Below are 21,632 nucleotides of genomic sequence, written 5' to 3' on the forward strand. Positions count from 1 at the left end.
TTTATCTATTGTCTAATGCCCAGGTGATTTGCATAATATCAAAATATAGAACTGTAAAATTAGGCTGTGTAGTGGACATGCAGATAAGACGTCGGAGCGCAAAAATATGATTTCTCCTGTCCAACAACAACCAGACCGTTATTTCCGGCATGCCGATCGAGTCTGTCCCAAAAATACCTCTCAATGCGCCCTCGTGGACTCGCGCCAAGGGCCCTATAGGTCTGCACTACATGACGTCACCAAAGTGTGGACTCTGAGGAAGTCCACAAGTCCGGAGTGTGCCATTTGGGACAGGGCCATTATTGCACAACACCGACATTCTGAATAGAGACGTAAATGAAGTTGGTGTCGTGAACCCTTGCGCATGCGCAGTAAAGTATAACCTGTGGGGAAAAAGGCGTTTTAAACTTTATTTTGGGGGCAAAGTCATCAAACTTTTTCAGTGATTTTTATCATATTTTACTGCTGTTTCTATACATGCAGTTTTTATGTCCCGGTGACCAGTGAAAGTGCAGTTCTGACTCTCTGCCCATTCATTTAGATAGGAGCCTGGTCTTGTTAGTCCGAAATAGCTGCCCGGGGGGGGGGGGGGGGGTTCTATGGGTCTGGGGTCTGGGGTGACGGGATGGGGGGCTTCTATGATATTAGACTGCGTATGTAGCCTATAATAAAAGATAATGAATTTCAAACCTGAACCAAACATATTTTTATTCAAAGATCAACAGTCTGTCATTATTCTTTAGTCTGCCACAAAACAATGACTGTTGTAAGTAACAGTGCGTAAATCAGACCTTTCAGTATAGCCTAACGCTAATAAGCTTAAACGAAAATAACGAGATAATTGTGTAGTGAAGTATTTTGTCCTCGCGGCTGCAGCAACTTGCGCTCTAATAATAGGCAAAATAGGCTACAGAATATTTCGTTCTGTATTGACAGGTGCAATATTTGAAAATCGATCATATATATTTTTTTATTACATTTATATCTGCATTTATGTAAAAACTTAAACTTTCAAACATCAAAATGTCATTTATTAATATGTTTTCATGTCAAAATGACATACAAACATCTTTTCCTATTCTATTTTGCCTGGAAACGCTTCCAACACGCTTGCGTGTCGCGTGAAAAATAGGCGTCGGTTCTATATAGCATGCACGCGTTTTCCGCGCAGCGTGTCACGCAGGCAGTGTGCAAGCTCTAACCTGTTAACAGGGGAGCCGAAATAAAAACGGACACGCCACGCAGCCAGTGTGTCGCCGGCCTCAACCTCCGCAGACAGTTTTTAATGTTTATCAGACAATAACTACTCAAGATTTTGCTTTAGTATAATTTTCGGGACAATTAGGGCCAGATTCGGGATTCGGGACAACAGTTTAGATTTCGGGACTGTCCCGAATTTTTCGGGACGTCTGGTCACCCTAGTTCAGAGTCTCCGCCCCCCGGATCTCGTGTTCTGCACAAGCGTCAACATTCTAATCTGAAAAATGAAGCCTACCCGGAAGTGCGAAAAACTGCAATACATCGAAAATCCGCTAGGGGCAGGTCCATGTTAAAATGTCCGTTTTCACAGCATAAATTCATGTTTTTACAGGTTGGTCCCATGGACTTTTATTGTATTTTTCGATAGGTTCCGAGTGCCTGACAACTGTGAGGGGGGTGAATTTTTTTCTAACTCGTTAGTTTAGATCGTATTTAGATATAAAATGTATGACAAATAAGGGCGCGATTGACAGCTTGATTGACAGCTGACAACGAGCATAGGCTCCCACTGAGCACAGACACGTCCAAACGACGTCATTACAACGTCTTTGTCGAACGTTCAGAAGACGTCCACTGAGTAGCCAGAATGAAAGTTTTTGCAACGTCTTTTTTAGACGTCTTTTTGACGTTCAATGTTGACGTCCAGGTGACATAAAAAGTGAACGTTCAAAAGACGTCCAATGAAGAGTCAGCTTGAACGTCTTTTTTAGACGTCTTTTTGACGTTCAGCTGACATAAAAAGTGAACGTTCAGAAGACGTCCACTGAAGAGCCAGAATGAAAGTTTTTATGACGTCTTTTTGACGTTCACTGTTGACGTCCAACTGACATAAAAAGTGAACGTTCAGAAGACGTCCACTGAGTAGCCAGAATGAAAGTTTTTATGACGTCTTTTTTAGACGTCTTTTTGACGTTCACTGTTGACGTCCAACTGACATAAAAAGTGAACGTTCAGAAGACGTCCGCTGAAGAGCCAAAATGAAAGTTTTTATGACGTGTTTTTTAGACGTCTTTTTGACGTTCACTGTTGACGTCCACCTGACATAAAAAGTGAACGTTCAGAAGACGTCCACTGAGTAGCCAGAATGAAAGTTATGACGTCTTTTTTAGACGTCTTTTTGACGTTCACTGTTGACGTCCAACTGACATAAAAAGTGAACGTTCAGAAGAAGTCCGCTGAAGAGCCTGAATGAAAGTTGTTTTTGACGTCTTTAGACGTCTTTTTAGCGTTCACTCTTGACGTACATATTGAACGTTCATTAGACGTCTCTTTTAAATGTTGATTTTTGATGTCCAAGTGACATCTTTACAATGTTGTAAATTAAAGTTTTCACGACGTCATTTCAACGTCAGTTACAGACGTCTAAAGAACATTCATAAAAGTTAAGATGCACGAAACCAAATTAGCTTTACTATTAGCTTTATTAAACCATGTTTTGGTCATCAAACAGGCTTTTGTTCCAAGGTTGGATGACAACATGGTATTCAATAAAACTCATTGTAGTCATAGTAAAAAGCAGTGTGCAGAACTACTGCTTTAAAATTGTAAATAATAAATTAATACCTATCCCTTTGATGCACCTGTCTAAAACATGCAAATACGTTTTAGTAGCCTTATATTTTTGCAATTGGAAATAAGTGACATCTGATTATTGATAAAAAAATGCAAAAATAGTTTGAAATTACAATTTTTTTTCCATCTTTAATGAGGTTTTCAGCAAATTATGAACAGGCTGATAAATAAAACAACTCTAATGGTTACACTGAACTGCCAAGTGAACAAAAAACAAATTACTCCAGACCAAGATTGGGGGAGGGTGGTTGGAAAGGGGAGTGAGATATAAAGTCCCCTAAACTAGAAATAAACACACATGCCTTACAGTACTCATGTAAAATTCCTCATTTCCACCCCTGTATGCCCTCCACGGCACGTTTAAGATGTTCTGCTGCATGATGCTTGATTGTAGCCTCTGTAGCTTCTTTATCCCATTTCATGACTGCAGCTGCAAGAGTTGAACAAAAACAAAAAATCCATAAGTATGTAAAGAAAACCAGTTACATTGTTAACATTGCAAGTTAACATACAATATTTTTATACCGCCTCATTGTTTACAAGCGTGGAGGAGGATTGTTCAAATTTATTGTATGTTGAATGACATATTTATGGATTTTTGTCAGTTTATTTAAAATGGTTTGTTTTAGTCTTCGCAAGTTCACTTTGTAAACAACGGGGCGGTACTTCTGCCTACGTCCAGCGTGAAACTGCATTGATTTGGACTTCAACAATTTGGTTACCGCTGAAGTCCATTGTGTGGAGAAAAATCCTGGAATGTTTCCTCAAAAAACTTTTATTTTCCTCTGAAGAAAGAAAGACATGAATATCTTGGATGGCATTGGGGTGAGTAAATTATCAGGAAATTTTCATTTTGAGGTGAACTAATCCTTGAAGTGGCAATACTACAGTGACCAATGGTGTGGTATATGGCAGCAAACAAATGACTGAAAATGGGTTCTGTAAACTCGCATCGCTGTATGTTAGGAAGGTGTAAGACTGCAATAGACAGTGGCCTTGGGTGACAAGATATTTAAGATAGCAATTATGAATTGAGAGAGACTGCATATAATAAAATTTCTCAGGCACAGCCCAAATGTAATGCTTTTAGATACTATAACTTCCATTTTAGTAAATACTAGATTACTTGTAGATGAGTTTAGAAAGAGGTAAGCCAGTGAAGTATCCAGCTTCAACGTTATCAGTTCTGCTGTCAGTACTGGAGAAATTGAGAAAATGCACTTACTATTTATTAATGATAAATAGATGTTATCTTGCAAATTCTATCTTTGCCAGCCGTTTCTATACGAGATAATATTAAATCATCTGTCTATGAAGCATTTTTGATATTTGCAATGCAGAAGAGAGTTGTTGTAAAATGCAGTCTCTACTGTTGCATTGCGGTTACTTGTTTGATAATAAAGAGCTATTTAAGTAAGGGATAATGTAAAGCAAGGCAGTTGTTATAGCGAATAGAACCCCGACAGGCTGATGCGGAGGGGTCTTGAATCTGCCTGAAGGGGTTGTATTCGCTATAACAACCGCCTCGCTCTACATTATCTCGCTTATTACATGGCTACCCACCAAATAAATTTATAATTTGACATAAAAAACTGATTTAAAAAGGATTTTATTAATTTAAAAAGGATTGTATTGCTCTGTTCCGTCTCTACGGTTAGAATCCTGCGTCTATAGCACCGCTCTGTTTTTCATGGCAACGGTGTGTTATACTTCGCAGAGTTCTGTTATCAAGAAATAACACACCGCTTTCTACATTAGAGTTCAACCAAGCCATGTAATAATGAACAATAATCCGAGCAAGGGACACTGTTTCCAACTTCAAGGTGGCTTATGTGTGTGCGCACCGAAACCGACCGCAACTAGACAAGCAAATTATACTTTAGGCTTTGTGTGCGCATTTAACCATCAAATAAACAACAAAATATGTCAAAATGACCGGATTGGAGAGTATTCACTTAAACACAGTTAATATCTTAAATTGGTGTAAATAGTTTGGAGAAAAGGGGAGATTGGTATTATTTGATCTGCATTCAGTCTAATAAACCTTCGGATGATTGCACCATTAATGTGAATAAAACAAAAGGCAAAGAGAAAATACTCACAGCCCTTGAATGATTAACTCTGTCTTGATTTGTCTTAATGTTACCCTTACTTTTGTCTATCTGAGTGCTTTTAATTTATTAAAATAGAACAATGTAAAAAAAATTCAGTTAAACTGGAGATCTATTTAAAGTATAAAAACAAAGAAATTAGTTCATTGTGATTTTAAACTTTATGCATGTAGCATGTGCTTTTCAATTTGCAATTTTTTTAAAGTTTGTTCAGTAGGTTACCAGTTTAAAAAGTACAATTGGGTATCATTTTAACAAACATATCAAACATAATTTGTCTCTTAGTTAAGCTTTAACTAAAAGCTTAAGGGGGGTGCGCTGTGTACCTTTACCTTTCAAAAGTTTTAGTCGTCTCTAGAGGCAGTTTCCGCTTCTTCACCTTCCCCTTCATATTGAATTTTGCCATCAGCCGGTTGGTAAAGAGCCTGAAGAAACAAATTCACCATTTAGAAATTACATGTGTGTGGTAATCTACAGGAACTGTAGCATGGGTGAGAGTGCCAAGAGTGGATTAAAGAAATGGGGGCATGGGACACTGTTGTTTTCTGGAATCGATTATACAAACCTCTTAGAAGTGACCATTTGATAGCTCTGCTCTGAGAAAGACCTCCCAGAGTATCTTGAGATTGGCCTTTGAACATTTTCATAATCTGAAAGACAAAATTTGTCAAATATTACTTTATTGTTCGTAATAGTGGAGCTCTTGTAGCAAGTTGTGTGCCCATATAACTCGAGCAACCCTGAGTGCGGAGCTCCTGCCTCTGTTGTACTGAGCGGACAGTGTAAAGAGATCTATATACTTCTGGCTAGGGCTGCACGATTTGGGGAAAATGTCATATTGCAATTATTGAGGTCAATATTGTGATTGAGATATGCGATCGCAATATAATAAACAAATGGTTTCATGAGTCAACTTGCTTGGTTCTCAAGGAAAATGCACACACAGATTAGTGATGATAATGCTGAAATGTGTATTTCTCGACTCAAACTAGCAACAACAACTTAATTATTGATAACACCTATAATGATCAATAAGCCATTGATGACTGGATAAAAACTCTTAAAACTTCATTGTAGCTAAGAAGACACACCTAAGACGACGGCTGACAAGAAATGTATATGTATGTGTATATATATATATATATATATATATATATAACTATATATAACGCATAACTATATATATATTTTAGGGCTGTAACGATTCCTCGATTAAAGTCGAGTACTCGATTTAAAAAAATCCTCGATTGCAATTTACCCGTGTCGAGTAACCGGCAAAATACCGGAAGTGGCGCATTCCACAGACGAGAGTCCATGAACCGCATTACACAGTTTTCTAAGGCTACGCGATATATTTAACTGTTTACAATCATGATATTGTGAAATCACAAAGGCTAAGATTAAGTTAAATAAATATATGCACTGTTTTTTTTCTCCCACAGAGAAGCATGACGGTTGAATTATTTACATGCGTGCAGATTGTGTTAAAAGTAGGCCTACCTCAGCTCCGTTCACAGTAAACGCTGCTCCACACATACTCAGTCTCTGCATGTGCTGTTTGTTTAAGTTTCCAATAATGTGCATTTGGGAACGCAAAACCCCGGACGCGTGTTTCATAGTAACTTACTGTCATCATTTATATGCGTGGAGCGTCTCGGGTTTCTCAAACTCCATCTTTGCATGCTGTGAGTTTGTGTGGCTTATAACGTTCATCTGCACGCAGTCTGCGCCGTTTCACAAGATTCGTAATGCAGCTCATTTATAAATCTTCGCCAACACAGGAGAATACATAAGTATGTTTCTGAATATATTCTGAAATATATTCGCAATCGCATATATTCTCATGTGCGAATTGTTGTTCATCGCGATTTCAAAATAGAAGTTTAACCCTTGCACTGCTTGCATGTTTTGACGTGCACATGTTCTTTTCAAGAAATGACGGCAGCTGTTGCATTTCTATCGTACAGAAGTGACCAAATGTGAAAGATTAAGTTGACATTTGAATTAAATGTTATGTTTATTAGTTATCATATATTTTACATGGTGTATTTTAACAGCGTTGTTCAATAAAACCCATATGATTACTTTGATACTTTATTTGAACCAATAATTATTGCTTGTTATTGTTATTTGGGTAACACTACAATAAGGCTCATTAGTTAACATTAATGTATTAATCAACATGAACTAACAATGAACAATAGCTACATCTGTAACTAACATTTGTTCATAAAAAATAAAGCTGTTCATTGTTTGTTCATGTTAGTTCATTACATTAATGTTAACAAATACAACCATTAATTTTAATTATGTATTAGCAAATGTTGAAATTAACATGAACTAAGATTAATAAATGCTGTAGAAATAAATATTGTTCATTCTGAGTAACTAACGAACCATATTGTAAAGTGTTACCTATTTGTCTTTAAGTAATTTTAAAGGCTGTTGTTCACTTGGATCTATTTTTAATCACCACAATTTTTTATCCGATTACTCGATTAATCGATGGAATAATCCGTAGAATACTCGATTACTAAAATAATCGATAGCTACAGCCCTAATATATATATATATATATATACACACACATACACACAGACACATATTGCTTTTAATTTATTTAGCATATAGTTAACAACAAAATAATTCTAATATAAATATAAGTCAAAAGCCCACAGTCATACCTGGAAACAAATCCTGTTCAAATAGGATATATGGGCCATTCTACAGAATTGGTTTAAAGTTAAACAAATTTTTATGCAAGCAAATTTTATAATATTCAAGGTAAACTTTTCTAGTAATTGTGCAGTTAATCATCATATTGTATTTTCAGAAAGGTTTGGAATATTTATCCTCTCCCCAAATTTGTGACTAATGAAACAATAATATGAAAGTCAACAATTACAATTTTAACTACTCCAAGTGTAATTTTTCCTTTGTAAAAAGCATACATTTTATCATACGTATTTCAAAGTTAAGGATTCATTACTATTGTCTAAAAACATTCATATTTCGTCTCAAACATATATATTTTTTTATGATACATTAATATAGGGCGTATAAATTTTAATTTGCAGTGTAATAGCATACGTTTAAAACATTGCATTTTATTTAAACAACATATTTCATGAACATATTTCAGCAGATTTTTACTCATGTCAGTATTGCAATATAGTTACGGAAAAGCTAAACTATAATAGCGTTACGTTCATGTAAAAATAGCATGTTGTAATTGTAGTAATCGAGCATCTGAGCCGTTCATCACACATACAAACCTACAGATACAAACGCGATTCATATTAGAACAAAGATATTTGCGTTTGAATAGCGCGCGCTTTTCAGCGGGTGATTAGCAGATAATGAGTTGCCATGAGAACGACTAACGTCTCTCTTTTTATATAGATTACATAAACAGAATATTCTCTTTCGTTTTGAATTAGATCATTAAAAAGTAAACGCTTAAATTATTATAAAGATTACTCTTGCCAGTGTGTATTTGCTGAGTTTTGCTTACGTTTAGAGAACTGCTCCAGAAAAAAAGTTCATGGAGAAGGAGGCAGAAAGCACACAAAAGCATAATGTTTTGTTTCGATTGTAAGTGGACACATAAAAAATACATTTTACAGTTTATTTTTTTCATATTTCAAGTCTGTATGACCATAAATGACGGAGTATTTTAAGTCTATTTTGCTGCTATGTGAAAAGACAAAAAAAACTGCAAAACGCGCGGGCGCATTTGTCGACTTTTCGGTTAATGTGACCGCGCAAATTGCCGCAGTTTTAAGAAGTTTTTCAAGGTATTAGGGGGCATGTGTGACTTCCAATTCATCTGATATCATCTCTTAACTGAATAACATATTCAATTTATTTTTTAAAAATGTTTACTTACCTGTTTTAGTCCAATTAAGGCAGTGTCTCTCTCCACGTGTCAGCAGCCTCTTTCATCAGCAGGATACTACTTTTCCTGGTGACGTTGCAGTGTGACGTGCGATTCTTCTTCTTTGATTTTTTTAACGGCGGTCGCAAACTGTTTTAGTGCATTACCGCCACCCTCAGGTTATAAATGATCTCTGGCTTACATGCTATGTCATTATACGAAATAAATAAATAAAACAAATGATTTTATCCAGCTTGGTAGCTCTTAGAAACTAAAAATAAATATTAAATTATTTTATGGCCTGACGATTTATTTAATATTTCTTTTAAAATCTCTCCCATGCCCTAAATTTTCCTCTTGACTACTGCTATCATATTTATTACACATCATAACAATACTCTGCTGATCAGGTACATTGCAATTATTACATAAACCAGTATCATGCTTGCCTAGTAGATGCAGAGTTTTGTTTAGTCTAGTGTGCCCTAACAATAACATTGCAATGATTTCCCCCTTCGTACCCCAACCTAAGGGTTTATAAAAATAGTTCCCCTCCCGTTTCCTCTATTCTATTGTTCCTGCCACATTCTCATAACTTCTTTCTTTATTATCGATTTAGCTTCTGATTTTCCTTCTTTGCTGTATATTGAAATATGTTGTGCTAGGGGTAGGGTAACCCTAACCCTAATCCTAACCCTAACCCTAATCTCACACATAAGTATTCGCTATATTTGTTCATCAGTACAGGATTCTGTGTCCTCCAATGACATCAGGACATTTTGTGATGAGATATGTGCTAAATCAGCATTGAATTAGGAGTCTTTACAAAAACAAAAATACACATATGATCCCACTCCAACATTTTTAATATAAATCTGTAACATTTTAGGCCCTTTGTGGGCTCAACCCTATGTGGAAGATCCAGAGAATCATGAAGCGTGCTCTGCACCACTTGATAGTGGGTTGTAATTCTACTGAATTGCTTTTAATGCTGGAAATGTGCATGCACTGAATGTACAAGTTTGAGCACACATTCACATCCAAAATACAAATTTTTCAGAAATTTCACAGTTTCTATTTCTTAATCCATATATTAAATAAATTGTAAATAATTTATTCATTTTAGAATGATTGCATAATATCAACTTATTATGCAATATCATTTGCCATTTTCATAATAATGTGATTATTTTTATTTTTTTATTTACCAGTATTTCGTATGACTATTTGTCAAAAAACTTCTTGCATTTCACAATGACACATTTCAGATTGGTTCAGATACTGAAATAGTCTTCTGTCCAAAAGGAGTCCTGGCTTTCTTGCACATCCACACACATCCACAGTAAGGGTCCCTATTCAGACGTTCGATATTAAACCAAATTTGCACTTCCACAGATGTCCAAAGGGTTCCCTAGTCAGACGTTCAGATTTCGAACCAGTTTTGCACGTCCACAGACGTCAAAAAAAGTCCCCAGTCAGACGTTGAAATTTTGAACCAATTTTGCACGTCCACAGACGTCCAAAAGAGTCCCTAGTTAGACGTTTAAATTTTGAACCAGTTTTGCACGTCCATAGACGTAAAAAAGAGTCCCTAGTCAGGCGTTCAGATATTTAACCAGTTTTGTACGTCCACAGACGTCAAAAAGAGTCCCTAGTCAGACGTTCAGATTTCGAACCAGTTTTGCACGTCCACAGACGTCAAAAAGAGTCCCCAGTCAGACGTTCAGATATTGAACCAGTTTTGCACGTCCACAGACGTCCAAAAAAGTCCCCAGTCAGACGTTCAGATATTGAACCAGTTTTGCACGTCCACAGACGTCCAAAAAAGTCCCTAATCAGACGTTTAAATTTTGAACCAGTTTTGCACGTCCACAGACGTCCAAAAAAGTCCCCAGTCAGACGTTCAGATTTTGAACCAGTTTTGCACGTCCACAGACGTCCAAAAGAGTCCCTAGTCAGACGTTTACATTTTGAACCAGTTTTGCACGTCCACAGACGTCCAAAAAAGTCCCTAGTCAGACGTTTAAATTTTGAACCAGTTTTGCACGTCCACAGATGTCCAAAAGAGTCCCTAGTCAGACGTTTACATTTTGAACCAGTTTTGCACGTCCACAGACGTCCAAAAAAGTCCCTAGTCAGACGTTCAGATTTTGAACCAGTTTTGCACGTCCACAGACGTCCAAAAGAGTCCCTAGTCAGACGTTTAAATTTTGAACCAGTTTTGCACGTCCACAGACGTCCAAAAGAGTCCCTAGTCAGACGTTTAAATTTTGAACCAGTTTTGCACGTCCACAGACGTCCAAAAAAGTCCCTAGTCAGACGTTTAAATTTTGAACCAGTTTTGCACGTCCACAGACGTCCAAAAAAGTCCCCAGTCAGACGTTCAGATTTTGAGCCAGTTTTGCACGTCCACAGACGTCCAAAAGAGTCCCTAGTCAGACGTTTAAATTTTGAACCAGTTTTGCACGTCCACAGACGTCCAAAAAAGTCCCTAGTCAGACGTTCAGATTTTGAACCAGTTTTGCACGTCCACAGACGTCCAAAAGAGTCCCTAGTCTGACGTTTAAATTTCGAACCTGTTTTGCACGTCCACAGACGTCCATAGGGGGTCCTAGTCAGACGTTCAGATATTGAACCAGTTTTGCAAGTCCACAGACGTCCATAGGGGGTCCTAGTCAGACGTTCAGATTTTGAACCAGTTTTGCACGTCCACAGACGTCCAAAAGAGTCCCTAGTCAGACGTTCAGATTTTGAACCAGTTTTGCACGTCCTCAGACGTCCAAAAGAGTCCCTAGTCAGACGTTCAGATTTTGAACCTGATTTGCACGTCCACAGACGTAAAAAAAAGTCCCTATTCAAACGTTCAAATATTTAACCAGTTTTGCACGTCCACAGACGTCCATAGGGGGTCCTAGTTAGACGTTCAGATTTTGAACCTGTTTTGCACGTCCACAGACGTCAAAAAGAGTCCCTAGTCAGACGTTCAGATATTTAACCAGTTTTGCATGTCCACAGACGTCCATAGGGGGTCCTAGTTAGACGTTCAGATTTTGAACCTGTTTTGCACGTCCACAGACGTCAAAAAGAGTCCCTAGTCAGACGTTCAGATATTTAACCAGTTTTGCACGTCCACAGACGTCCATAGGGGGTCCTAGTTAGACGTTCAGATTTTGAACCTGTTTTGCACGTCCACAGACGTCCATAGGGGGTCCTAGTCAGACGTTCAAATTTTGAACCTGTTTTGCACGTCCACAGGACGTACAAAAGTGGTTCTGAACTGACGGACGTTATACAGACATGATCTGAACGTCTATCTGACGTCGCGTGTTTGCTGGGCTGCGCCGAGTGGAATTCCTGAAATTTGACGTCTCGGCCATGATCTGACACAACAAATCATACCTGTAAGTTATCCTTTCTGAACATTTGTATTGAAATATGGCGCCGCCCATACCCCCCATAAACGGCCTCAAAACCGTTCTTCAGAAGTCTATGGGTGACGTCACAGACGCTTTGTCCATATGGTTCTGCATTGAGGTGCTACTGGAGCGATCGAACAGTGGAAACATAAAAACATACTCATTTTGTTCATTGGACATCATTCAAACTGCAAAGTGTTTACTTATATTTGTGTACACTCGTAATAAAACACAACATTGTGCTTTTGTCAAACTGTAAACTCTTGTCAAACTGTAACCTACAACTGTCACCCAACACAGAGAGTAAGTTACACATTCTACATTGATTAAAAGAAAATCAAATTTGTTTTTAATGGTAGTATTATTTTATACAGAAATAAATTATTTATAATTCAGATGAGAATAAAGTTAGTGTTATTAAAATTTTAAGGAAAACAAATATTGATCTGAAATATAGCAAATTAATTTTAAATTCATTCAGGTACAATTACCAAACATATCTTTTTCAAGGTCTTTTTGTCTTTTTATTAATTTAATTAATAAACTAATTATATAAAACTATTGGCAATGCACTACAAATAAACTGGTTCTATGCCTTTACTTTATTAATAAAACTTATTTAAAAAATACAAGGCTTAAAACATTTATTTTCCTTTGGTGGAACAGCCTACAGACATGCACAATAAAAAAAAAAAAATTGCCTTCTACATTTTTGTTTTGCTTTTCCCTCCATTGTACCGAACCGTGATGTCTGAACCGAGGTATGAACCGAACCGTGACTTCTGTGTACCGTTCCACCCCTAATTAACACTATAAAGGAGTTAATGAACAAAGCTCACGCATTAAAGTGTAAGAATTTAACACGGGTTGAGTCATTTAACACATCCTTTCTAAGAGTGTGTAAATAACATTAATATGAATATTAATTTAATGGTATCATAAGACAACTTGACTAGTCTTATTGAAAATGTATTTAACTTGTGTACAGTAAATATTGTAAATGTTGGACAAGCTGCAATTTGAACATGCTTGATTAATTCAAAGGTCATGCATACATGTGGACTAAATATAAATATTTTATTTAGTTTTAACAATACATTTATTTATTTATTTATAATGTAATCATCAACACAAGCAAACTCATTTTTTTTTTAGTTCATGACAGTGATCTTGATACTGCAATACTTTTTTTAACACTCACTTTTTTTTTAACAGTCACTCTCACATGTGAGATACAGAGACGAGACATTCAGTGGAGATACAGCTGGATTAAAGACGGTTCAGTCATCTCACACACTAAGAGAGTCATCGACATCAACATCATATCTGTGTCTGATGGTGGTCAGTACAGCTGTGAAGCAACGAGATCAGACACCAGTGCTGGTGTTACAGTGACTGTATCAGGTGAGTGTTCATATTCAACTGTGTTGCTCATTTAAAATCCATATTTGTGGTTCAACACTTTTCTTATATTCTTCTGTATCAGCCACATCTGTTCTTAAGACAACTGAAGCAATTCTCTTCACTCATTATTCTCTCAGAAAATAAAGTACATAATTGTACCTTTAGGGGTACAATGGCTTGTCACTGGGGCTGTACCCTCAAGGGTACAATATTGTACCTTAACCTTTAAAATAAACTGTACATATATGTACCTTTTAATGCTTTTTGACCCCCAAAAGGTACATATATGTACCTTGAGGTACAATAATAAGCCCTATGGGGTACGTTAGTGTAGATTGTACCTTGGGGGACAGAAATGGACTCCTACTGTACCCCTATTTCTTATGCTTTTTCAATATTCCCTGTCATGCAGTGATGTTGCTGTTTTTGAATGTAAAAGGTCTGCAAAATTGTAAAGATCAAAGTGCAGATAAATAGAGTTATTGTCTCCTAAAGGAATAGATTCTGAACTGCAGAAACGAGTCGTCAGTGTTTCCAGTCTCACTTCCGTAACTTATCTACACAACAAAGTAACTAATTTGCATAATACCAGACTATGATCTTCATTATCTGTCCGTGAACAAAGTCTGATTTGACACTCAAACACTTTAGGTCAGGGGTCAGGAACCTTTTTGACTAAAGAGACATTTTTATTCTACTTTGCTAGAACCGCATCATAGCTCATTACCATAAAGTTGACCTGACTTCAACTCTCCTCGACGCTCACACCGTCCAAGACGCGCCACCAGCTCTAAAAGACCCTAATCTGAATAAAATACAAAAACTGTTAAAGACAATTTCAATAAACATTTTATAGAAAAACATATTGTTTCACAGATATATCCTGGATTATTGTGATCAAACATTCTCTGTAATATGTAATGGTCTTGTAGTTAACCATTAGCTAGCAATAGCATAGCACACATGCATGAGCTAATGTATTTATCACTGCAACAACACAGTTACTGCCTTTAAAGCAATGCCACATATCATCAGTGTGTGTTGGTCTTCTCCTGACTGAAGCACAGGCTCTACTCTTCAGCACAATACATTATTCATTCACAAAGAAAATGTATGTCCTTAAAGGTTAGAGTTTTCGAGATAATTTTTTATTCCTCTTTTTAGTCAACTTTAGCATGGGTGTGTTCACTTATGCTAAGCACTGTATAACTGGCCCTGAATAGGTTTACTAGACTCTCTTCAGCACAACGGTGACCCACAAAACTCACACAACAGAAACACTTTAAATCCCAACAGAACTTTAAACACTAACAGATCTCTCAAGATCTCAGCGTCTTCACTTATTACAATCCAGTTTGATTATTTCTTTCAAACAAAAGTTATTGTTGAATTTACACAAGTTTAGTTGTTGATGTTTTATTGAAAAAAATAAAGATGTTACCGTTATGGTGAAAAAACATTTTTTTAATTTTTTTTTATTTACATATATCTCATGTAATCTCAATCAGTGTTTCAGTGAAGGAAAGACATTAGTAAAACAGCTTGTAGACAATATGCCACGTAGACATTTACCTCAGGCAAGTCCATCAGTGTCCACAGCTTGTTAGTCAGCAGAGAAATGATCTCTTTCACTAAATATATGCACTATATTATACATTCATTTTATTTTACTTAACCTGTTAGTGATGTCTTCATTATTTAATGTAGCCTATGCTTAAAATATCTGTCATGAAAATGACAGCCACTGTAAATTATTATTTCAACAATGAATTGGAGTAATTAGATTTAGAAGTTAATGCAAAAAACTGCCTTATGTGCAGTTTATATGTTTGAATACAATGTGTTATTTGAGTGTTGATTTATATATATATATATATATATATATATATATATATAATAATAATAATATGATAATATAATATAATAAAAACAACTGAATTTAGGCTCTGCTGTCACCCTTTAATATTATAGTAATGTGCAAGTAAGGGCTCCTGATTGTTTACAGGATTAGCAGAGATATATATATATATATATATATATATATAATTTATCCTTAAGATACTTTTAATTATAACTGAATTCATTTAAAGACAGAGACACAATTTGTTCAGTAAACCACTATTTAAAAAAATTTAAAAAAAAATTATGTTTAGTTTTCTCCCCCTTAACCGAACCGTGATGTCAAAACTGAGGTAAGTACCGAACCACCAGTTTTACCATTACACCCCTAATGATGTTATATCATCACCAGTTAATATTGATGTATTATGTCGTAGAATAAAATGTGAAAATGTCTTATTTCTTTAGACCTTATTTCAGCCATTTAACAAAAAAACAAAAAAAACATACAAAAACCATTGACTTCGGGATGAAGAAAGTTGTGCTAAAATGCAGCTCGCTTCAGTGTTTTGGCCTGTAAGTGATGTCATACCTGCACCTCTATAGTGTCAGCTGTCCCTTTGCACCATCTGGTGGTGATTTTACAAATTATTATCACCATTGTTTTTGTAATTTTACATACATTTCTATGTTATTTAAGACAACAGAAAAATATTGTATGAATAATACAGTAATTTTTCTGTATAAAAAATGAGAATGAATGTAATTTGTCATTAATGGTATAACGGGCTCCAGTAAGAGCTGTGTGTGTAAACCTCACTCTCCTGATCTGAAGAGCTGCGCTAGCTACTGACAGTCGAGGCCGCGGTGTTAGCGCGCAGCCTCACTCGGCGGAGACTAAAAGTTACAATTGTTGTAAAAGTTACAAATGCTAGAAACATATAATAAAGACAAGTTTTGAAAATATGCAACCCGCAGCAAAAGTGTAAAAGTAGCTCAATTCCAAGGAAGAAAACGTGGATTTGGCAACTCTTCATGCAGCGGCGGCTCTGTGTGCTAGAAGAGACTATATCCTTGCATCTGGGTGGGGATTCCTTCAGTTCGAATATTTAAAATCTTCACCCATATTTCAACAAAGAATGTATGATTATATGATACAATATTATGAGAAGAAATTCGTTACGAAACATCAAACGCAGCAGAACTGCTTCGACGAGCAGAACTTTTGATTCTTTTCTATTTTTTTCCACAAAATAGTTCTTTCAGATTCATGAGAAAACATTAAGAAATGTACAATTTGTCCCTGATTCAAGTCAACAGCTTGGTTCATGCAGAGTAACTGGAGTGTTAAAGGGATAGTTCACCCAAAAATCTAAATTAACCCATGATTTACTCCATCTTACTCTCCTATTTACTTAAGCCATCCTAGGTGTATATGACATTCTTCCTTCAGACGAATACAATCAGAGTTATATTAAAAAATGTCCTGGCTCTTAAGCTTTATAACGGCAGTGAATGGACACACAATCCATTTTTTGGAGTCCATAAAAGTGCATCATATCCATCATTAAAGAGCTCCACAGACTCTGACGGGTTAATAAAGGCCTTCTGAAGTGAAGCGATGCGTTCGTGTAAGAAAAATTTCCATATTTAAAACTTTGTCGACTAAAATAACTAGTTTCCGGCAGACGGCCGTACACAAGTCGACTTGCGCCAGAAGAGTAACACTTGACGATGTATGACGTAGATGTAGGAGTAGCGTAAGCTTTGAGTTCAAGTTCAGTTGTTACTCTTCTGGTGTAAATCGATGCGTACGGCCGTCTGCCGGAAGCTAGTTCATTTTGGCGATAAAGTTTTAAATAATTTGTGACCTTACATGCATGTAAACCTGTTGTTGGAGACTCCAAAACAAAATTAGGAACCTTAAAAATAGCATAATGGGGCACTTTAGTGTGAAACGGGACACATGCTATGATTCAAAGGTTTTCTTCATGTTTTTCATGTGCAGATGTTAGTACAGTAGACTACAGGTTTATACCAATATTTTGTTTGTTTGTTTGTTTTTTGTCAAAAACACAAACTAGGTCTTTAATATCATGGTGTTTTTCACATAAGGACATTTTGAGCTCATAACACACATCATAACACACATCATAACACACATTTTCAATATTTACTTCTGTTTCTCAGTGAAACCTGTAGTGACGGTGAAGCCAGATCAGCGTGTGTTCATAGGAGAGAGAGTCACTCTCACATGTGCCATACAGAGAGGAGAACACATTCAGTGGAGATACAGCTGGTTTAGAGATGATTCAATCATTCCAGACATCACTGAGAGAGTCTACAACATCACATCTGTGTCTGATGGTGATAAATACAGATGTGAAGCAACGAGATCAGACATCAGTGCTGGTGTTACACTGACTGTATCAGGTGAGTGTTCATATTCACATCTGTTTAATCTGTTCAGTATTTGTGGTTCAACACTTTTCTAATATTCTTCTGAATCACCCAAGAGGACTGAAGTAATTCACCTTTAGTCATTATTCTGTCAGATGCACAACGACATAAAGTGTGTCTTTATAAGACAGATAATGTGTTATCAGTGATTTTGAGAGTGAAAACTGTATTTCATAACTGAAGTGACTTTATAGAGTTTATAACTCTCAGGACTCACATCAATATTTTAAAGTCACAATGAAACAGAAGTAGTGAAATAACTTTATGGCAGGGCCTTGTTTCTATGCTTGTGTTTCTATGCCATGATTCCACTCTCATTTACTGCGTCATCAATCTACGCCTTTGTTAATGTTTTGAAGAGGTTAGCGACCCCTAGTGTGTGTGTGTGTGTATGTATGTGAGAGAGACGTGTGAGTGACAGAGAGATGGAGGGAGAGCAGGGAAAGGAAATGCAGCTGAACGAATACACTGCGTATTTTAAATAGCGTTAAAAAAAAATTATGATTTAACCCTAAAACTGGCAATGTGATCTGGGTGTAACATAGTTTTTGTCGTCTTTTTTTGGGGCGTAAGAATGATTTTTTCATCAAATCCTTTTATCATTTATCACAGCATGGTCTGTCTTGAGTATACTGGTCACATGATTTGTTTAAAAAAAATTGTGATTAATTCGTCAGCCTGACCTAAATCCAACATGGCTGCCGGTGGTGCAGGACATTCAGATTTTGAGATAAGTAAATATATATTAAACTTACTTTTCTTTAGAAAAAATAATACTAACACTGCTAACATTAATTATGAACATTGTCTTAAGGTGCTGAAAAAGAACATTTATAAAAATGTTGTTCATGTTGTTATTTAGCACGTTTTGAAATATATGTTACACCTGAGTCACATTGCCACTTTTGGGTATAAAAAAGGGATTAACTTTGTATACATTTTTGTAACAATCTTTGTATTCTGTTTTTTTTTTTTTTTTTTTTTTTTTTACAAATTATAAAATGTACAGGTTAAACTGATACAGCCTGTCTGTCTTGAGTATGCTGGTCACATGATTTGCTTCAAGTTATCTGTGATCAATTAGTCAGCCTGACCTAAATCCAACATTTTTTACCATTTTACCATTTTTTTTTACCATTTTTATGGTAACGCAAGGTCCGATTTCAAAATGGTTTTCACAGGCTGAATCTTGAGTTTGTAAGCTTTCCAATGATATATAAATGTCAACATTATATGAGTTGAAGTATAGGATATAATTGTTTTAAACATGCAATGGCAGTTACAGTTATAGATTTGGTCCTTTTCTTATACCCTATTATCTTATTAAATACAGCTCTTTACATACTGTATTCTATCACCATTAATATATTTGCAGCATAACAAATTATACTAAAAAAAATGCTGGGTTATTTTTTTCAACCCAAACGCTGGGTTGAGACTGTTGGGTAAGAATGCTGGGTTGATTTAACCCAATTGGGTTGAAAATAGTTGTTAATCTGTAACCCAACATTGCTGGGTTGGGAACGCAGACGTGAAAGAGAGTTTGTACGTGACTTTAAAGGGATGGTTCAGAGTAGAATCAACCTAGGGTCCTTTGCACCATGACATCGAACCAAACATTACTAAAGTTGGAGCTTATTTAGAGATATCAGCCGGATGGGTTAGTGCGGGTGGTAATGGCTCCAAATTTGTATCTTGTAAATTACCCCACTAATAATGCTCAGAATGGTACCAAACTTCTACAGTAGAACAAATAGGTTCTGTACTCATAAAACGAGGCATGGGAAAGTTTGTAAGTACATCAAGAGTTTGTTTAAATAACACTTGCCTGACGGCTCATGTTACCGCTAACCCGGACGTTGACGTCACTTCACTGAATTGAGAAAAGCACGTAAAAGTCCTGGCAGAAAGCGATGCATAAGGATGTAGTGTACCGACAAATTATAATTTTTTTCCGAAGTGTTGACAACTTGTGTTAACTAATAATTGTTAAAAACTGGTACTACCAACAAAATATTAGTGCATTCCTGGAACTGGGCGTCGTTACACTACATCCTTATGCATCGCTTTCTCCCAGGACTTTTACGTGCTTTTCTCGACTGAAGTGACGTCGGTGTCCGGGTTAGCAGTAGCATGAGCCGTCAGGCAAGTGTTATTTAAATTAACTCCTGATGTACTTACAAACTTTCCAATGCCTCGTTTTACGAGTATAGAACCTATTTGTACTACTGTAGAAGTTTGGTTTTTGAGTTCATATCGAATGTCTTGTTCTGAGTGTCTCTGCGCTCCTCACTACTGCCATAGTTTACAGGCCTCGGAAGACAAATAAAGACTTTTATCAGAATATGCAGAAATGCTGTCTATGTTGTGCTTCAAATTTGAGAGAATTTTTTATCTTGGGTGATTTTAATATCCACATAAAAAAAAATAAAAAAAAGAGACTTTATTGTCCTTATTGGAGTGCTTTGAGTTAAACCAGCTCATGGACTGTCCTACACATAACAAAGGCCACACCATAGACCTTGTGTTTTCTAATGGTTCATCTGTGTCTCAGTTGTCCACCTCTGATTTAGGGCTGTCTGATCATCTGGCTATATATATATTTTTTAAATCTGGAACTGCCTGACATAAACATTTCCTCTTCTCGCATCATTAATTATCTCAAATGGAGATCTATTGAGCCCTCTGATTTCTCTGATTTTATTCACTCTTCTTTATGTTGTTTTTCTGCATCTGCATTGGAGGACAAAGTTTCTATGCTAAATTCTGTTATCTTGACTGGCCTGGACTCATTTGCTCCTTTAAAATCACGATCTGTTTCCTTTGTATGTTCTGCTCTCTGGTATAATGATGACATGCGTGCGATGAAGACATCTTATCATCGTAAACTCACTGTTCATCACCAGGCCTGGAAAGACAAATTACTAGAATATAAGTCTGAGATTGTATCGGCCAGGTCTGATTATTTATCACAGTTAATTGTAAACAATCAGAGAAACCCTAGACAATTGTTTCATTACATCAACAAAGTTCTCAAATATTACAGTCTCTCAAATGTCCCTGTTTCAACTCACTTTTGTAATTTGTAATAGGTTCATTGATTTCTTCAGTTTGGAGATTGAGTGTATTCGTAAATGCATTACTACTACTCAAATACTTCAGATTTTTCTGGTATCTCTCGCTCAAATTTCTCTACACTATACGTTCATTCTCTTAGCAATGAGGTTTCACAAATGAAATGATTTCCATGAATTCCACAACACTGAATGCTTTGTTAATTGCTTTGGATTCTGGCTGTCTGGATTTTGATCCTTCTTGATCTCAGTGCCGCTTTTTACACAGTAGATCACTCTTTAAATCAACCGCTTGGAAACTGTCTTTGGTGTTTCTGATACTGCACTAAACTGGTTTAAGTCATACCTTTCAGATCGAAAGCAGTTTGTTGGATGAATGCAGGTCTGAGGTTGGTGTGGACACATATATTGTATATATGTCTGATTTAGCATTGTATTACACTTTACTATCCTTAGACCATGGGAGAGGAGTCGTGAATAACTGGGAAACAACAGAACTCAATCTGTAGCTCACATGACAATGCTAATATGGCAGTGGATCCCACATAGAAAGCGATCTTGGCCTCACGCTGGCACTGCTGGCCTCCTGTCGGCAATGGCATGAGTGGCAATGATGGCA

At 36.4% G+C, this 21,632-nt stretch overlaps 1 protein-coding gene and 1 long non-coding RNA gene across 2 annotated transcripts in view; one reads left to right on the top strand and one right to left on the bottom strand.

Moving 5' to 3' along the window:
- LOC309493192 (obscurin-like) overlaps positions 1-21,632 on the top strand; it is a 404,602-nt gene that overhangs the window by 215,191 nt on the left and 167,779 nt on the right. Inside the window, exons 15-16 of the mRNA XM_082162312.1 lie at positions 13,452-13,640; positions 17,670-17,912. Of these exons, the coding sequence (XP_082018438.1) occupies positions 13,452-13,640; positions 17,670-17,912 (432 nt within the window). The remainder of the gene's footprint in view (positions 1-13,451; positions 13,641-17,669; positions 17,913-21,632) is intronic.
- Positions 2,665-10,187, bottom strand: LOC309493344. The gene is made up of 4 exons (XR_014203847.1): positions 8,833-10,187; positions 5,509-5,593; positions 5,276-5,368; positions 2,665-3,262 (listed from the first exon to the last, which is right to left on the bottom strand). It is a non-coding gene; the product is annotated as an uncharacterized lncRNA (long non-coding RNA).

Source organism: Leuciscus leuciscus, assembly GCF_965113295.1.
Source record: "Leuciscus leuciscus genome assembly, chromosome: 2".
Lineage (NCBI taxonomy): Eukaryota > Metazoa > Chordata > Actinopteri > Cypriniformes > Leuciscidae > Leuciscus > Leuciscus leuciscus.